The sequence below is a fragment of the Gobius niger genome (genome assembly GCF_951799975.1).
Source record: "Gobius niger genome assembly, chromosome: 10".
Lineage (NCBI taxonomy): Eukaryota > Metazoa > Chordata > Actinopteri > Gobiiformes > Gobiidae > Gobius > Gobius niger.
The window spans coordinates 16,133,596-16,152,808 of record NC_136861.1 but is presented as its reverse complement, the minus strand read 5'-3'; the positions used below and the strand labels follow the sequence as shown (position 1 = coordinate 16,152,808).

Sequence of the window (19,213 nt, the reverse complement as noted above, 5' to 3'; positions counted from 1 at the left end):
TGATTATGAAGTTAAGTTTATATGTAGTTATTGTTATTGTGTGGGTTTTTTTTATGTTAAAATGTAAATGTAAAAACATCATCTATCAGACAAACAATTAATTGATCCATCAATCCAATGCATTTTTTTCCACTTCCACCGTCCGTTCCTGGGTCATGCAGGTGGTGGGTCCACAGAAGGACGGCCTCATGGTTCTATCCGGGCCTGTTGGTCTCTCATAAGGGTCTTCTGAACCGCTCTTTGTCTGACCCGTCACTTAGGACCTGTTTGCCCTGGGAGACCCAACCATGGGGCACGAAGGCCCTGACAACAGAGCTCCCAGGGTCATTTGGATGCTCAAACCCCTCCACCACGTTAAGGTGGCGGTTCCAGGAGGGGCAATCAATTGATGAGGATGATGATTTTTATTCGAATAGCTTACAAACCAATACATTTTTCCATATGTACATTATGTTTACATATGAATAAAATCATAAATACAAGGGATGCGTAATCCAACTTATTCTCATGCTCGAATGGGAGTGGGATGAAGTAGCACTTATTTATCTCCACTTCCACTTGCAAAAAAAAATCTAATTCCTGTTTGCATTCCTGATTCTTTCCTTTTTTTTTTGGAATCAATTGAAAACATTCATATAAGGCTGAATAGACATAAAAATATACTAAAAATTCAATGACAATAATACACATGAGCGCTTACATTTCTTCATACTTTTCAATTATGAGTTGTTTGTACATTGACTTATGTGAACAGTTTTGCATTGCTTATGCTTATCCTACAATCAATCAATCAATCAATCAATCAATCAATTACTCTATCAAACTTATGGGGCTATGGCGTTACAGTACGGGAGAGGATGGGGTCAGAGTTCAGGAGATGAATTCTGTAGGAATAAAAGTTGACAGTTTTTTCATTCTTATACCTGTGGGGTTCCTGTGGGATGTTTCGATCCAAAAAGGGGCTGCGACACTCTAGACTTTTAAGAAATGACTGGTTTACTCAGACAAAAGTATTGATACTTAAGAATAATATTACTCAAGCAAAAAGTACTTGATGGAAAAAACCCATTTCCAAAGTACAAATTCTTCCAGAAGTATAAGCCTTGCTGCTGACCAGTGCTATCAAGAGAGCTCTGGCTTTCCTTTGTGAAAAACAACATTGACAGCTGAGCGCTCCCTCCTCAAATAAACCAGGGGTCCCTAAGTCCCACATCACTTTTTCTAATATTATTTTACCCTGACAGATCCAGAAACAATCATGCTGTCACTCACTCTCGACTCGTCCCAACAGTTTACATTAAAGCCACATTAAACCTCCTTTATACTGTCGGCTAAACCTCCATATTTTCTTACAGTATTGGCTTTCCCCGGCTGTAGTTTTTCATTCATTTATGTGTGAAAGTAAGCAGCACATCTTTATGGAGGTGCCCGGGGAATTCCACCCACTAGTTTGACTCAAGGCTGAAATAATTTGTTGTGCTTATTATCATTCAGAGCCACATAACGCAAACACATGAGCAAGAACACCTCTGTGATGAAATGAACATTTTAAACCGTAAATGTGACTTATGGATTCATTCTAGAGGCAGTGTAGGGCTGAGCAATATGGCAATAAAAATCTCATTTGGATGTAATCCTCATATTGTGATATTGTGCTCAAAAATACACTTTCCTTACTCACTCGGTATTGGCTCTGAGTGTTTAACCAATCACAGTGTAATGTGAACTTCGAGGCCTGTCAACTAAATCTGATGTTCGATATATTGAGGCAGTAAAATATTGTAATAAACAACATCATTGAATACCTTTTATTGCCAAAGAAACTAACCCTGAGGCCAAAAAATGACAATAAAGAATTTGTTTGAAAAGTTCTTAATCTTAAAATATCCCACTAAGAACATGAAATACAATGAAACTCATCTCATGGATAAAAAAGAATGCATTACATTAAGTACATAAGTCGGTTTAGTAATTATTGTGACAGGCCTACGTACCACTTAAAGCAGAACTAAGTAACTCATGCCCCTAGAGGTGTCGTAGCATGTTACGTTTTTTTTACTCATTAAAGGGACTATACGGTGTTTAAAAATGGTAAAATGATCTAATTTTCTCCCCCTAAATGTGCCAACAATGTCCTACGGTGTAGAATGAGCCCAGACCTGTTCACAACAACTGCCTCTAAAATCCTGCACTGTCACTCAAAAAGGTGTCACTTCGGGTCCGAATTGCCTTCATGCACGCACTTAATATAGAAGGTGCAGTTACACGTATGACCTGAGGTGGCAGTAGTGAGTATAAAATGGTTAACGTGCACCTAGCCCCTTTAATTGTCACTGAGAGTAAATACTACGCTGACAAAAAAGACAAAGGGAGAGAGGGATATTGTACATTGTGCCACAACTCAATGATACAATGGAGATATTTGTTGTCACTCAAATGTGGCTGTAAGATGAAAGACCCCCCCCCAATCATCCCATTAACACTTGTATTACCCCCAGAGGGACTATGGAAAGGATTTATTAAGGTCAACAAGTTACTTACTTCTTCTTTAAAGGCAATACAAAGCGTGATTAATTGTGCAATTGTAAAATTTAATTTGCTTTGACATATTGGCCCAACTAAATATTTCACCGTCACTTTATCTGATTAGATTTTGCGTAGTACCGCTAGGCAAACTAACATTTTGCTGAGATTAAGGCGAGACACTGCAGGTGAATAGGGAAAAAATGTATATTTACAGATATCAATTTGAAACTTTTGCTGTAGATTACTGGCATAAATGTGAGAAAAAAATACATTGCAAGTTTTCTGTCATTTTGTCTTTTCATATAAGAACAAGGTGTTTTATGCCTAAAAATGCCCCAAATTTCCCAACTTTTCGGCAACGAAATCTGAATAATGGATAGAGCTACATTCAAATTTATGGTTTCATTTTATTGATAAATGAGTTACCAAGATGTTTTCAAAGGGGATTTAGGATATCTTGTTTAGTTTTAAAATAAGCTGTTTTTCAGTGGAAAATTTTGTAAAAATTAAATTTTCGCCTTATTTTTTGACATTCAAAACTCAATAAATGGGGCTAGGGATTAAATAATAGAAAATCCCTATGAAAAAATCTTTAGGTCCTACTGACGTGGACATAGTGTTGCCACAATGACAGAAAAATGTGTTTTGAGAAAAAGGCCCTTGAAATTGCATTGTCCCATATAAGTCTATGGGGGAACATTGAATCAGCGCAATATTTAAACATGTTATTGTGAAGATTAGGTATATTTTCTGTTTCCGGGTGAAAGCTTATATGTTCAGAGATCAATTTGGCCCAAAACCTGAAAACTGAAAAAAATGAGTTTTGCCTGTAGTGTCTCCTCTTAAGCCCAACTGCTCAAGACCCAAAGTCTCTATTTTCATATTGCCCAAAATAAAGCTGCCATGCAAAGTTTAAGAAACGGTCTGCTTTGGTATGAAATATACACATTGTTTGGTCGTGACAAATGATCAAAAAGACAAATACATTAGAGCGTGATTGTACTCAAAGGTTTGTGCAACTACAAAGTCCAAATAACTGCGAGGTTGAACCAGGAGTAAAACCAAGTCTGTGCACAAGAATTACACACTTCAATCCTAAAAGAAAAGATGCACAGGGAGGTTTATGCAGTAATGACTGAATACCCAGGGTACTCTATAAAGCAAATGGAGAGCATACATCCTGAAAACAGTTTGCCCTGTTTCTTACAGTCTCTGCGGGAACATTGCTGAAAGGGGTTTGTGGTTGCATTGAGCTCGCTCCAGTGTGAAGGCCTGTCAAGAGAAGGGACCTCAGTGTGTGTCTCTCTCTACAGGATGTGCACAGGGATCAGGGTGCTCTCAGCAGGGGGTCACAGCCAGCGGGACAGGGGGCGCGGAGCGAGCGCAGGGTCAGTCAGGCTGTAGTCGTGTACAGCTCCAGCGGTTTCACACACGCTGGATATCACCACAGGCGCTACAGTAACATGTGTCTACACGGATGAGAGAAATGTGGGAGACATCAAGTGATCTCTGGTGCAAAAATGAAGAACAACACGTGTAGCCGTGGGCTATTTTAAGTAGTGTCGGGTTTGTTTTAAAATATTATGCACAGTCCTCTTCTGAAATATGTTGTTTCAATCACTCAAATAAGGTATTTGTATGTGGAATACCAATACGCTCTGCATGTCTTACATCTCTATATGCTCTCAAAAGGACATTCAGTACATTTGAAGATCAGAGCAAAATTTACTTTTCTTAAGCTAATTACAAATTAATATTTTACTCCAATAGAACTTTTACACAATGATCTCTTTATATTTTTACTCTAAACTCCCGGTGGTAACAGCAGCTAATGGGCAAACAGATGGAATCGTTGCCAGTGTACGCCTTTGACCGCTCTGACCTTTATAGAAGTGGGTGAAGTGTCTTGCCCATGGACACAGCAGTAGGACACACTGCCGGTAGCATGGATAAGAGTCAACAAGATTGTGGGCAGCTGAGCTACTACCACCGTAACAGCTCTTTGGTAACCCGGGGCAACATAGCATACTACCTGTAATGGGATGATCATGGTTTTCAAACGCTCATTTTGTTTTTATCTGCAAAGAAAAATGTGGCTCTATTTTCTTTTTTTTTTTTAATGTACACTACTTTTTCCTTCATTTACTGCATGTCATGTGTCGAAAAAGGAAATTCGAGATCTGCAGTGATTGTCGTGGTGTGACAGTAAAATGGTCAGTGCGTGGAAATGTCAAACCATCTCATCTTTACAACCCTTTTAATCTAAACATTTAGACCTCTTGCTCAAGGAGACAATTTAGCAGTGGGAATTTCCCCGGTGTCGTCAACCCTACATCTCTACGACTGCAACAACTTTAGAACTAGCTGTAATACATTTTAAGGCGAGACACTGCAGGTGAAGAGGGAAACTTTTTAAATTTAGAGATCAAGTTGAAACTTTTGCCGTAGATTACTGATTTTAATATGAGAAATAAAATGTATAGCAAGCTATCAGTCATTTTATGTTTTCATGTAAAAATAAGGCCTATATACATAGCGACAAAAGTAAAAGGCAAGGCAACTTTATTTATACCGCGCATTTCGTACACAAGGCAACTCAAGAGCCAGGTTTCAATTCATGGTTTTATTTTGTTGACATATCAAAGACTTTTTCAGATGGGATTTTGGATATCTTGTCCAGTTTTAAAATCAGCCTTTTTTAAAAGAAGAAAAAATGTATATATAATTTAAAGGGACTATACAGATTTTAAAAGTATTTTCCTCCCCCTACATGTTCCAGCCATGCCCTAATATGTAGAATGAGCTCAGACCTGTTCACCACAACTGCCTCTAAAATCCAGCTGTCACTCAAAAAGGTGTTAATTCGGGTCTGAAGTGCCGTCATGCACGAGCTTAATATAGAAGCTGCAGTTACGCATAAGACCTGAGGTGGCAGTAGTGAGTATAAAATGACTAACTTGCATCTAGCCCAATAAATTTCGCCTTGTTTTATGACATTCAAAACTCAATAGATCAGTCAAGGAATTAGACATTAAAAAATCCCTGTGAAAAAAACCTTCAAAATATTGTTCAGTCTAAGTCAGGAAAGTTTGAAGTCTGTAGGTGCTACTGATGTGGAGATATTGGCGCACCAATGTGAGAAAAATGCAAATGGCTCTTGACATTACAATTCCCCAAATAAATCTATGGGGAAACATTGAATCAGTGAAATAATTAAACATTTTTTTGTGAAGATTAGGTTTTGTTTTTTACTTCCAGGTGAAAGTTTATGTTAGTCTCCCCTTAAAGCAGTAACTTGTTTACCTTAATAAATCATTTTCGTAGTCCCTCTGGGGAAAATACAAGTGTTAATGGGATGATTGGGGGGTCTTTCATCTCCCCCTGGTGTCTCTGGCCAGAAAACCACACCACAGCTTACAACAATTAATGAGTAAAAAACCGTAACATGCTACGACACCTGCAGTGGCGCTTATGGCCTCTAGGGGCATTAGTTACTTAGTACTGCTTAAACAAAAATAATTACCACATACAGAGTTTACTTCCTGTTAACTTTTCGGTAAAAAGTATATTAGATTGAGAAATGATTTGCCAGAAAAGAGACCTTTGGCATGTGTTCAATCATAAGAATCCTCCTGAGTCATGAAAGTTTTTGACATTCCTGTGGTGTTGAGAAGAAAGCAAGGGACACAAGGGTGTTTTGTGCGAACCATTCTATTATGAATGCACATGTTAATAGTATCTGGCAATTAGAGCTCTCTGAAGAGTTTTCAAGAGCTCTGGAGGAGGAGTGGGGAAAACAGTTTGTCTTTGGCGTAGCCGCGTGTTAAAACAAAAACAAAACAACTTTAGAAGGCAGAATAATTAGAGGCACTGTATGATCTATCAATTAACCCCACATCCCGACAACACTCTTCATTTACATTGTCTCTTCATATTGTTTGTCGAGAGTCGAGAGTCTTACATTTTAATGAAGTGCTTCAAAGCCAATTTAATCTCCCCTCTAATTCCGTCTGACAGTGCTTAAGTTGCAGCAAAATGAGAATTCTTGGTTATGAAATTGATGTTATAACCTCACTGAACTGCACTGAAAGATTTTTTGATGTTTGAGCTCAGGCCTAGTGGGACAAATGATGTAGGTGGGATTTATTCAAGCGCTGCACTCAAACTAGTGAATAAGAAAACACACTCGACTAAAATGATGGGAGTCGGGGTTTCACTTTATGTGTCAAATCAAAGCTGCAATTTGTCTGGCCTGCGTCTACGGGGTCTCAGTATGTGTTCAAGCTGCTAGTTCATAGAGCTTATGCGTGTGATGTCATCAGAAAATCGACTGGCAATGTTAATCTTGCGTTATCCCTCAATTTGACGTTCTATGTTTTGTTATTGTTTGATTTGTTAATTCATCTGAGATCCCATTTCTATTTAGATTTCAATAGAAATAAAATCTGCATAAGTACGACATCACACACACTGTTGAGAGTTCCACTACAGCAAAGAACACAACTCTAACTGAATCTCCTGCTGAAATAACAGCAGATAAAAGGCCAACAACTGTTTTACACCTAATTAGAATAATATAGCTCAGCATGTCTCCAGGAAAAATAAACATATTTTTATATTTATAATAAGCTTTCATTGTGTGTGGAAAAACTAATTTGACCATTAATGTCAGAAAAGCAGTACTCAAGAAAATCCGGAGTAAATGTAATGTTTCTTTGCGATCAGATGTTTAAAAAAGAGCCTTGTAGTTGGCTCTACAGCAGGTTAAAATCAGTGAAATCCTACTATAGTGAAACTCTATAGTGAGCTTTGTTGGAGAGTAGAGAGATGACATCATCACTTAACAAATGTATGCCATTGAAAACCTTAAAACGCATATATGATGTTTGTGTTAGTTAAGCACTTCATATTTCAATGCCTTTCAAATGTAAATTTCCCCATTATGTTTAAAAACCACACAGAGAACTGGATCTTGATTATAAAAATAGAAACACCAGCCGATAGTCTATAGTGCACTGGTTTACAACCTTTATTGAAGAAACCCCCTGCTCGTACTGAGACAGGCCGGAACCCCCCAATGCAAAACTACAGCTCAACAAATGCATTAAAACATAAATAATGGCAAACTAACATTTATGTCCAACAAGTGTTTTCTGCACTCATTTACCATCCAATTTGCTGTTCTGTCCTCAAAAAAGATAAGGAATAGCAAATTAGATTAAAATGTACATTGCATATCTAATTGCAATATTTCTCAGCAAAAAGAAAAATCAATTACATTTTATCCCCAAATGGTGCTTCCTTAATGCGTGCTTTCATTACTTATAACCGTTGCTACTCCCTGGACTGTTACTATTATGCATCTACCGTTAAAATCCAAATCATCTTTTCTTGTTAATAAAAGTAAAAACAATAACACTGCAAGAATACAACGTACATAGTGGTCTGACAACATTTCAGTCTGTCTTTTCTACCGTAATAGGAGCTTTGATAATAGGCACTTACATGCTAATCTGATGCCGTTATTGATGCTATTGGCTGCTAATGCCGCAGTGTTCCTAATGGGCCCAGTGTTATGGCGCCCTCTCAAGGGAACAGTAAAGGACAGATGTCACAACAACGACACGCTCAACATGGCTCCCCTGTGATCACACTGAATCCCTTATCTTTATAATATGAGAGATATGAATGAGTCTCTATTGCTATCAAATTCATTCAATTATTTAACCACAAAGGCAGTAATTGGGGAAATAATGTTGTCTGCAGGCAAGAGAATATCCTGTCTCCTGGTTTTTCGATGTATGAAACATGCCAACTCTGTAGTTTAAAGCTCCACAAACAAGTTCTGAGATGCCAGATGAAGTCATTATTTCTTTTGGCTGCAAACTACAGCTCCAAATTTTTATAGTTAGTGTTATGTTAAGTGATGCAATATCCAACAATGTTTTTCTTACTCAGCCTGCAACAAGAATAAGAAGTAGCAAAATTACAGTATCAGTCATCATTTTTCGAATTAAAAAAAGTTCATTTCAATCATAGCCGTTAAATGTCTTGCTTTGACTCAATTTCTCAGGAAGAACTTGCTTGTATCAAAAGTCAATGTAATCTAGACCTTATAATTAATTATGTTATGTAAATGTAAATTGAATTGAACAAGGGGTAGGCAGTTATAAGGTTATTGCTTCAGCCGACTCCATTTTGAGCATCCACACTGTATGAATTTTGGAAGATAAAATGAATGTGTAATTGCTCAAAATATTAAAAAAAAGAAAAAATAATGCCCCCCCCAAAAAAAAAAAAAAAAAACATATAGAAGTCACTCCAGAGTATAAGTCGCACAAGCCAAAAACTGCATAATGAAGAAGAAAAAAACATATATAAGTCGCTCCGGAGTATAAGTTGTGCCGGCCAAAAAATGCATAATGAAGAAGAAAAAAAAACATATATAAGTCGCTCCTGAGTATAAGTCATACCAGCCAAAAAATGCATAATGAAGAAAAAAACATATATAAGTCGCACCGGCCTTGGCAGCTACCTGGGCAGCCTCTACTGTTTACAGACCTCTCCCGGCATCATGTTGTTCAAGCATTTGCAAAGTCATTCTCAAACTGTGGCCATCTAGCTTCAGCTTTTTTTGTTTTCTTCATTGCGGTAAGAGTAACCTCTGCTTTTCACCAGTCCCTCACAAGTTTCTCGCTCACTTCAAACTTTCTTTCTGCTGCTCGATTAACATTTTTAAATCTTCAGTGGTACAGGAGTAGCAGATACAGGTACACAAGCCTAGAGTGCCCTCTAGCGGCTGTCAGTGTGAAAATAACAAAGATGTGAAATTATATATTTTGATATATAAGTTGCACCCCAAGCCAAACTATGAAAACAAGTGCGATTGATAGTCCGGAAAATACGGTAAACAAACAAAGTGCTTGTTTCTATTTAATGTGTTGCACAGTTAAGGCAATATTCAAGGCAGTTACTGAACATTGCAGCCTCGTCTTTTTTAGATAGCTGAGGTTTAATTTAGAAAGAAGTTGATTTCCGTCTCCTCGAAAGTGTCGAAGCTTCCTGAAATGTGTTTAAAACATACACAGCCGACTTGATTTTTGAAGAATAAGTTGCAAATCAAATCTCAATCGCGAGGCTTGTCAGAAAAAATTCCAGATGGATATTGTTTCCAAAATTGTTCAGGCCTAGAGGGGACAAGTGGACGTGAGGTGGAGAGGGCACCATGCAGCTTATGAGATTGCAACCAACAGCAAAAACAAAAAACAAAAAGAAGAAAATAAATTTGTATTCTGTCCGTCTGTGGCGCCTTGTATTGGTGCCAGCGTGCAATATTTCAGTATGAGACAGTGGCCTATTTGTTTTTGTTTTGCGGGGATTAGGCCGGTATTCCACTCCAGCTGGGGGATGGATCTGGGTGGACAAGGTCAGCCACCTGAAGGAGGACAGGTATCAAAGAAAAAGCACAGTCCGAGGCTTTGTGGCGAGATTGAAGCGCATCAGAGTGCGCCGTGGGGAGAATTAGCTTTTGCTTTTCAAACTAACAATGCAGACGTGCGGGTGCATCATGCAATCCCGGGAAAGCTCTGCGCAATCTATATGTAGATCTATAGATTTCTTTCCCCCGTTCAACTTTTACAAGACTCATTGCTTTCGTCGAGCTATCATCTGCAGTTCACTGCACAGCTGCTTAACCAGATTAGCTCATAAAACTGTTTATTAGCCATTAACTGATCGGATTAGGTTGGTTTGCTCATTGAGTGAAGCCCAGAATAAATAATTCCCAACTGAATTGTCAGCATATGCTCATTTTAGCTTTCACATGGGTCGTTCATAATAAAAGATGACCTTGAGTGTCTAGAAAGCTGCGTAATGAATCAAAGCATTAATATTATATGACTGTTGTTGTTATCTTCCCTATGTAGAATTAGATACGACCTAAATTAGTTGGTTAAGCATGGATGTTTCACGTTTTGTAATTTCATTAACGTCTATGTAATCAAAAGACAGTAAGAAGCGAGAGATGGGGCAGGTCAGATATTTCGAGAAATGGAATAGACATGTTGATGAACCGGTGAAAAGAGACTTTCACTTAAATAGCCAGCTGTCAGAAACATTGCTCCGTGATGAACACACTGTACTGTCTATGAGCGAAGGATTACTCAGAACCAGTCTGGTGATGGATTATGGGCTTTAAAAATATGGGGGGAAGTTTCATGTTTTATCCATGCTCCATGATGATGCACTAATTCCAGGAAATACAGATCTGAGCGCTTCTGCAGTAGAAGAAGAAAGTACCAAAGTGAATCGCATTAATCAAAACTGCATAAGTGAAGTCAAATACTACTAGGCTATTTAGATTTAAATACGGTTACAGTACAGTACAGTATGGCAAAATTAAACATGTCGATTTTCTAAGCGGATAAAAAGGGGAACTATATTGTGAGGAGTGATAACACCTTAGGAGCACTTCGACGTCCGCTCAGAGGATGCTATAGGAGTGAAGATATTACTTTGCGTGAGCGTCCTTTTGCGTTACTCAGCACATGGGTAAAGACTAGACAGGTATGCATCAACTCGTCTAAGATCGGGTATGAACATATCTCAGTATGCAAAAACAGGGTACATCGGTCACATTTTTCGTAACTGTTCTAATGCATTACTGTAACTTTTTTTTATATACATATGTTTTTGTTGCATATGGTACATGGTATACCGCTTATACCATGGTCCCGCGAACGGAAACTGTTGGTTTGGGGACAGTTATCTCACTTTTTAAGCTGTTTTACCTGAAGCTAGTTCCAGCTCAATTGTTTATCGTTACTATGGAAACAGCTAGAGTGGAGTGATATAGAACGTGATTTAACTGTTGTTTAACTGTTGCCGGACTAGGTGTACATTGTCACTTTTTACACCCTCCAGCCAATCAGAATCGAGTATTCACCCAGACCATGGTGTAAATGTTTATGTTGCATTTTTGTTTTGTTTTGTTTTCATTTTTGTCCCGTTTTTGTTGCTTTGTTGACGCTTTTCATCCTCGTTGACATCTCATTTTCATCGCTATTTTGGTGCTTATTTTCAAGAAACTTTTGGAAGAAGCCAAACTGGAGAAAATATGCTTAATTTGGGTGGGAGTTAAGAGGTTTAAGCTAAAAAAAAATGAGTGTATGTCCCCTATATCAAACATCTTCAAAACAACGTCAAACCTTACCTATTGTATTCTCTGCTATTGCAGCTACGCAGACAGGAGATCCAAGCAAAGTCTGTTCAAAGCAGTCGAAACAAGACAACTCATCTCTTTTATATTCAAAATGTTCATAGTGAAAGTTCATTGTCTCTTACAGCCCTAAAGGGATCATCGTATATAGGCAAAAAAGTTGAACTTTAAACACTGCAAATGTGTGTGGACTTTCCCCACTGTGACACCTTGGAACATGTCTGAATTCAAAGGGACAAATTCAGTCCTCAGAAAGGGACATTCTTCTTGTGCACAAGGGCTGACTCAGTTGGTCCTCATGGCCAGAGCGTGTCTGCTCTAAAGCAATCAGCGCCGGATAAAGTGGACTTTTCTCTCAGGGCCATGCAGTCATGATTTTGTTGTATTGAAAACCCTATTAGAAAAAGCGGTTTGGAGTGCTGTACAGAGAGCGCGAACATGTTTGTGAACTGTAACACACGTGGGTCAACGCTGTACAGTAAGGTCAACACGGCTTCATAAATAAGGTTTCTCCTTTGTGCACAGGGGAGTACACGTGTGCGTGCTACGATTCAAAGGATAGATGGTGTTCAGGTTCTTTTTAAGAAGTCGGAGCCTCATTTTGTAACAGCGCTGCAATATGTAAAAAGTAATGAAATGTTTAATTCATTGTGTAATAAAACGCAACAAAACGAACGTGTGCCGTAATCAAATCTAATGAGAATGTGTGTCATCTTTTTGGCGGCAACTTCTTCTTTCTTTTTTCTGTTTGTGGCGCGGTTTATTAACTACATACAGTATATTGTCTTGAGATTCCATTGCGCCTAATCAGAGGTCATCCAGTCGTCGTGCCGTGTCCACTGTCCTTTTCGGAAAGTTCGGTCTTTTTTCTGCTGTCTTCACATTTCTGACACAGCCCTCCTGAATTTCAGAAGTGCAGCAGTCGGGGTTTTTTTCAGAGTCAACCTGACACCTAAGCCTAAAAGTGTTTGTTCGAAAGCAAAAGTCCTTTGATGACAATGAGCTCAAACAAATCTCCCAGGCTAATATTGAACTTCCTTTGTTCGCAGTTCAGCCAAAGCTTTTCTCTCAGTCTCTTCTAAACCCACGCCGCGTACTTCAGAAGTCAAACGGGGCACTGTATGGAGGCTTTGAACATGTCAAACGGGCTAAAATGCGTTGCAAAGATGTTTAGAAAACCAAGACCCTCCATAACTACAGATTTTGCCTCGGTCATACAAACTACATTTGAAGAGAATAGAGTTTTTGAACATTTTTACCTTCATATTCACAAAGATACCTGTTAAAATTAATTAATGGTGGTTGTAAAAAAAAAAAAAAGAAAGAAAAGAAAAAAAGAGGTAGATGTATTGGGAAGACAAAGATAAAGACTATAAAAAAGTGAATTGAAACTTTTTTGACTTTTCTTAAAGATCAACAGATGTTTTCTGAGAAGAGGCCCACGCTCTAAAGATTGCACCTTAGTACACATGTTTATCAAGAGTTAAGAGACTAAAAGTTATGTTTCTAATGCAAAATCTACAAAAAAAGAAAGATTTGCAGATTGTATTGTTGGGGCTGGGACCCTGGCTCTTCTCAGTTTGAGTTGTCGATGTCCTTTCTTGGCCTGGGTTTTAATGTCTGTGGACCAGGGCAGGGTATTAGCGATGTGATCCGCTCTTTTGATCAGCTCTTCAACCTCTCTCAATCAACCGATCTCAATTGTGAAAAAAGCCAATTTTACCCAGAACTCTCCCGAACAAACAAGAATCAGCCCAACAACGGAGCAGTCAACACAAGGGAAAGCTAAATGCACAGTTGAAGCCTCTTTATATTTATTGTGGTGCAAGATTTTATTCACAAACACATGTAAATATCACTTTCATTGTAATTTTAGGTTACTCAAATAAAAAAGTGCCTTTTATTCTGTGCAGCTGGTCTGTCAGAGAGGGTTTTAAAGAACGTAGCTTAGAACGTTTTTAACATAATTTAAACTTGATGGGCTGTGGTTTGAGCTCAGGCCTGATCTTTACATGTTTTGAATGTTTGAATCTGTGTATTTTTACTCACTGCAAAAGAATTTCCCACCGGGGACAATACATTTTCTACTACTACAACATCATATAGATATTGTGAGTTACCTGGCTGGCATTACTGAAATTGCACATTAAAAACAGCCAGTCTTTTGAACGGCTTTTGGAATGAACGGATCCCAAAGACTCGTCTCCCAGTAAAGAGCCGTAAGAGATAAGATAAGAATCACATCCCGCTTTGAACATGTTCGTAATGACAAGGCCTGTCATGATTTTAAATTTGAAGTTCGATATATTGAGGTAGTAAAATATCGCGATAAATGATATTATCGACTCTAATGATACTTAATACTGTACAACTATAAAGCATAAAAAGGACGGTAAAACATATCTTAAAATACCACACGAGCTGCAATAAACATGAAATATAATGTTACCCAATTTGCTTTAGTTAAATATCAAGTTTTGCAAAGAAAGAATAGGGGGAAAATGCAAATAAATGCACAGACGATAAATATCGAGTCCAAAAATGTATAGTTTATTTGTTTTTTATTGAACGACATGTCAATATCGTAATTATCGTGCCCTAATAATATCTTAAACCACAGGTGTAGCAGGTTTTATACTCGGATCAGCTCCAATAAGTCTAGAGAGGACACTATATTACATGTGTAATTGCAGCCTTTGGGATTCACTAATTGCAACCATTCAAATTCAATTGTGGTTATTATTGTGTAGCCTTGGTTTATACGGAGACTATTTGCTTCTTCATTTAAATCATTCCACTTGGCTTTTTTGCGAGTCACTTATGCAAAACAACGGAAACCGCCGCCAAAAATAAACACTATTTCTCACACAGTCATTTATACGCAGCCGAGACACTTCATATTATCCATCACATTCGGCTGTACACGGGAATAATTAACACGTGAAACATACCATTTGTCTTCGAAAAACAACAAGGCGACACGGCGCACCGAGTCAACATTCGGCGTATTATTGTTATCCACTCCAATAGTTGCTCCCCTGAGATCAAAACCCCCTCCGCGATGAGATGTGCAGGCCCCATTACAACAGAAAACTCTCATTCCAAACATCAATTTCACTGTTAAATATTCATAAGTGGGTCCACGTATTAATTACTTTCTAATTTATCGATGTCAAACGCCAAATGAATTAGCTGGGATGTCATGTGTGCTGTTCTATAGAGAGAGAAAGGGAGGGGGGTGGGGGGGGCTGCTATTAATTGCGTTATCATTAGCCGTACAGACCTTTTGTACAATATGGTGTAGCCCCGCAGCTCACACATGCTCCGGCGACAAAAGAACAAGCGCTAAGCCTATTATCCCGTGGCACGCACTGTATCTTAAGTCAGAGAGGAGCTCATCCCACCGTACAGTCAGCCAGCGAGGGGTCCTGTCTCTCTCCGAAAACAGAGCAAATCTGCTTTCTGAAGGTTCAGGAATCAAGATGGCGTTAAGTGACACATTCTGGACGGAGAGAGTTGAAAGGGAAAGCGTGTGATGAGGTCTGTACACTGACGAGCTCTCACAAAGGAATGTGGGCAAGCGTTATTTTGAAGTTACTGGTAAAAGTGGCGTGTCATGCGAGAGAGTTTTCACGGCACGTGTGCGACACCGAGGCCTATGCAACTGCAAAAAGGTCCGATTGGGATTTTCCCGGGAAAGCATTTCGGTTTTAGCCGAGGAGATTGGAATATGAGCTGCAAAACAAATGACATGTTTGTAGAAGAGCAACCAAAGGCATGTGGCTTAATCTATGAATTCCAAAGCACGGTGCAGGTGTTTTACCATCTTCGTCTTTGCCTTTTTTTTTTTGCCTCTTGTGAAACTTACTTCGACCCTTTTCGGCTTCCAAGCTTTCAAAATCATGCACGTCCAGCTACAACTTTTCCTTTCTACTCAAATATTCAAACTCCAAAGATGCATCCAATAGACGTTCCACTAGGATACACAACCCTGCTTTTTTTATTTTGTTACTTACTTCTCTGTTTTTTTCTCCTTTTCTAATTTCCTGTGATGAGCAAACGCGACTTGCAGCAGCCCGAAGGGTTTCCGAGCACGAGGATGTTTTCCACTTCCCTCGTGTGTGGATCCCGAGATTTCTCATTAAAAGACGGCTTTTTAACAAATGAGCACAAGATGAAAGAGATATGGGACGTGGCACATGAGGGAGGGGAAGGGAAGAAAAAAAAATTCAGGGAGTTGAGGGAGATCCTGAAGTCAAAAAATGGTCTAGACTTCATTTTGTTTCCTTCAGTGCAATTATCAATCTCTCACATTTGCACTTTTCCGTATGGGGGGCCGCAGACTAGACCGTGAATCGCCCCTGAAGTGCGAAACCGATTCATGGATACTCTTGGTCGTACGTGGAGAAATGTTTGCAAAGGGGTTTAAAGTCCTGTTTCTGTATGTCAAATGGCACCTCCTTTTTCATGAACTAGACGCCCACAAAAACACCCAAGATCAAATTATGCTGAAAAAACGACTTTGGCCCTGACTATGACCTTGCCCTTTAAGTTTTATTTTCAACAATTAAATGGGCAAAAAAAAAAGGAACAGGTCTTGCATTATAAATAACAAGTCTAGTACTTCAAATCCTAATCAAATGTCATTAACATTATCAGCTTTTATCCGGAATCCCCTTATAAGTGCGCATGAATCATATTTCTGTGCAGATCATTCCTTGTGTTCCGAAAACATGTCCCCTATTGTAACATTCAATAGCATACTGCTGCTATCAAAGTGATAGCAGCAACCGTGGGGATTGTAGTACGCGCAGAAGTAGAGCTGAGAGAGAGGATGGACAGGCAGGCTGCGCTCGGCACGTCGCTTTACACGAGGGTCCGGTGGGGATAGTGATAGTGATAGTATCGCGCGCGGGTCAGAGAGGAGCTCGTGTTTGCCTCATTAGAAGTCGGAAGAAAAATCGCCGGAAATCACGAGGCGCCATGCGATTGAACTAAGTAGGGGCGAGTTTGTGCCTCTTTGCTTCATTCATCACAGTTAATGGCCGCGTCGGTTTCAATCTATGGGTTTAAAAGTGCGCAACTTAGTGTAGACGTTGTCGTTTTGGGTGATGATACTTGTGTAATTCGAAGGCTCGTGTGTGTGTGGATGCGGCGCCGCGTGATGTGTTGATGCGTGCGTAAAGTTGCCACACTCGTCCGTCACTCACCAAACAAGCGGTGCCGTTGAGAAGCAGCAGGATGAAGCCGCGATTGGGACGCATCATTCCGGCGCGTAAAAACCTTACAACTCCCAACTCATTCGCCACGGACAATTCATGCAAACACACCCCCTCCCGCAGTAGGGTTGCCTTCAGGTAGACCCTCTGGCTCCTGGTCCTAAGCGGCGCACGCTCGGTCCCATGTCCAATACAATTTAAAAAAAAAAAAAAAAAAAAAAAGATACTTGTGGGAGTCCCGGTGTCTTTGTGTTTCTCTTCCTCCTCCTCCTAAAATCCTCTATTGCCGAGTTTGCTTTCGGTTCAGGCTACTTGTTACGCGGGAAATCCATCAAGTAGCAGTGGCCGTCCGCGCGGGGGGCGACTCGGGGATCCCAGCACAGAGTGGAAGAGACGAGGGAAGTGCCTGGTAGTTCGTGCGCGGTGTTCATGATGCGCAGTCTGCAGCCTATGTGCTCAAACTGGTGATGCTGGGGTCTGAGCGCACATTTTTAACAGTTTCTTCTCCTCTCTCTCCATCGCTGCCCCCCCTGCCTCCCGACACCACAAACCCCTCCCTTTTTAAGCCCTAATATCTGGTGCTATCTCTCTCTCTCTCTTTCTCTCCCCCCCATCCGAGTGTCTCCTCTCACACAACCGAGCTCATTAACTCAATACGTCCTGCATAAAACCGAATAGGAACAATTAAAGCGAACTAATGGCACAACAATAAACAGCTGTTCTCTGCCCTCACCAGTGCCTCTCGCAGGACGCTGCTGAACCGTAACAAGCACGCCTCACTAACCCACTGATGACTGTGTTTGTATGTCTCTGGCACTGGCTCATAATCATTTGTGATAGGCCGAGGGAAAAGCATTGATTGGAGAAGAAGTGGATCTGCTTTCACATCACGGGTTTTCACTGTCTTTGCTATAAAGGAAGGAAGCAGGATCTGTCTGTTTGATTTTGAATGACAAACGATGTGCGGTGAAAGAGAAAGTTTAAGAGTTTTTAGTTTGACTTTATTTGCGATATGAATTTGCTCCCCCATTCTTGGGCTGATAAAACACAGTATTGCTACAGTTGTTCTAGGGCAGACTGAAGGGAAAGGAGGAAAAGTGGCTGCCATTTTATGCCAATGGCCTCCTCGACCACCACAAATCATTTGCCACAGTGATACAGGCAAATAAATGGCTTGCCCAAAGACACAGTGACAATCACTGAGTGCAGATTTCAGGGGCGGATCTAGAAGAAAATAATTACGGGGTGCAAACAGGGTCAGGGATCATTTCTGGGGTGGCAACACATTTTACAATGTTCAATGTTTATAGTGGGGGTTTGCAAGTGTTAAGATACAGACTAAGCCTCCCATTACATACAAATAGTAGCATTTTCCATAATATAGGTAGGGGGTTTCTAACTCAAGTAAAATTTTAACTTTTGCAAAAAAATAAATAGGGTGAGGAGCTCAGTTACCCGGGAGGAGCTCGGAGTAGAGTCGCTGCTCCTTCACGTCGAAAGGAGCCAGCTGAGGTGGCTCGGGCATCTGTTCCGGATGCCTCCTGGTCGCCTCCCGCGGGAGGTGTTCCAGGCATGTCCTAGTGGGACAAGGCCTCGTGGAAGGCCCAGGACACGGTGGTGGGACTATGTCTCCGAGCTGGCCTGGTGTCGCCTCGGGGTCCCCCCAGAACAGCTGGAGGAGGTGTGTGTGGATCGGGAAGTTTGGGCATCTCTGCTGAGACTGCTGCCCCCGCAACCCGGCCCCGGATAAAGCGGAAGAAAATGGATGGATGGATGGAAAAATAAATACAAAAAATCATCATCTTGGGAGCCACAGGAGATGGCATCTGGCTCCTTATTTAGCTGTAAAGTTTATGCAATTCTTTGTCCTGTCAAAAAAGGACTGAGAGTGAGCCTCTGTTTGCTCCCAAGTAACTTCTAGAGCAGATGTGAGACATTACAATGGGGTGGCAGCTGGGGTGGCAAGTAAAGGTCTTGCCCGCTCCACCCCTCTAAATCCGCCCCTGGTCGGTTTGGACTTTCATATCCAAGTTCATCTGGTCTGGAAATTGAACCTGGAACATTTTTGCTTGTACCGGCACCGCTGTGAACCTGTGCCACTGAGGCTAAACGTCGATCAATTGTGCCACCAAGACTCCGTTGTCATGCAAAGGTCATTTTGAACCAGCGTAGTGAAAAATGTTTAGCGGGTCAACAATCTCTGGCCTTACAGCAAGAAGGTCCTGTGATTGAATCCTGGACCGGGCCTTTC

General features: G+C 40.3%; 1 protein-coding gene across 1 annotated transcript in view; it reads right to left on the bottom strand.

Moving 5' to 3' along the window:
- The window catches only part of LOC306968980 (neurexophilin-1), a 31,898-nt gene extending 14,418 nt beyond the window's left edge, over positions 1 to 17,480 (bottom strand). Inside the window, exon 1 of the mRNA XM_079564584.1 lies at positions 16,954 to 17,480. Coding sequence (XP_079420710.1) covers positions 16,954 to 17,010 — 57 coding nt within the window. The 5' untranslated portion in view covers positions 17,011 to 17,480. The remainder of the gene's footprint in view (positions 1 to 16,953) is intronic.
- Between the last annotated feature and the right edge of the window lie 1,733 nt (positions 17,481 to 19,213).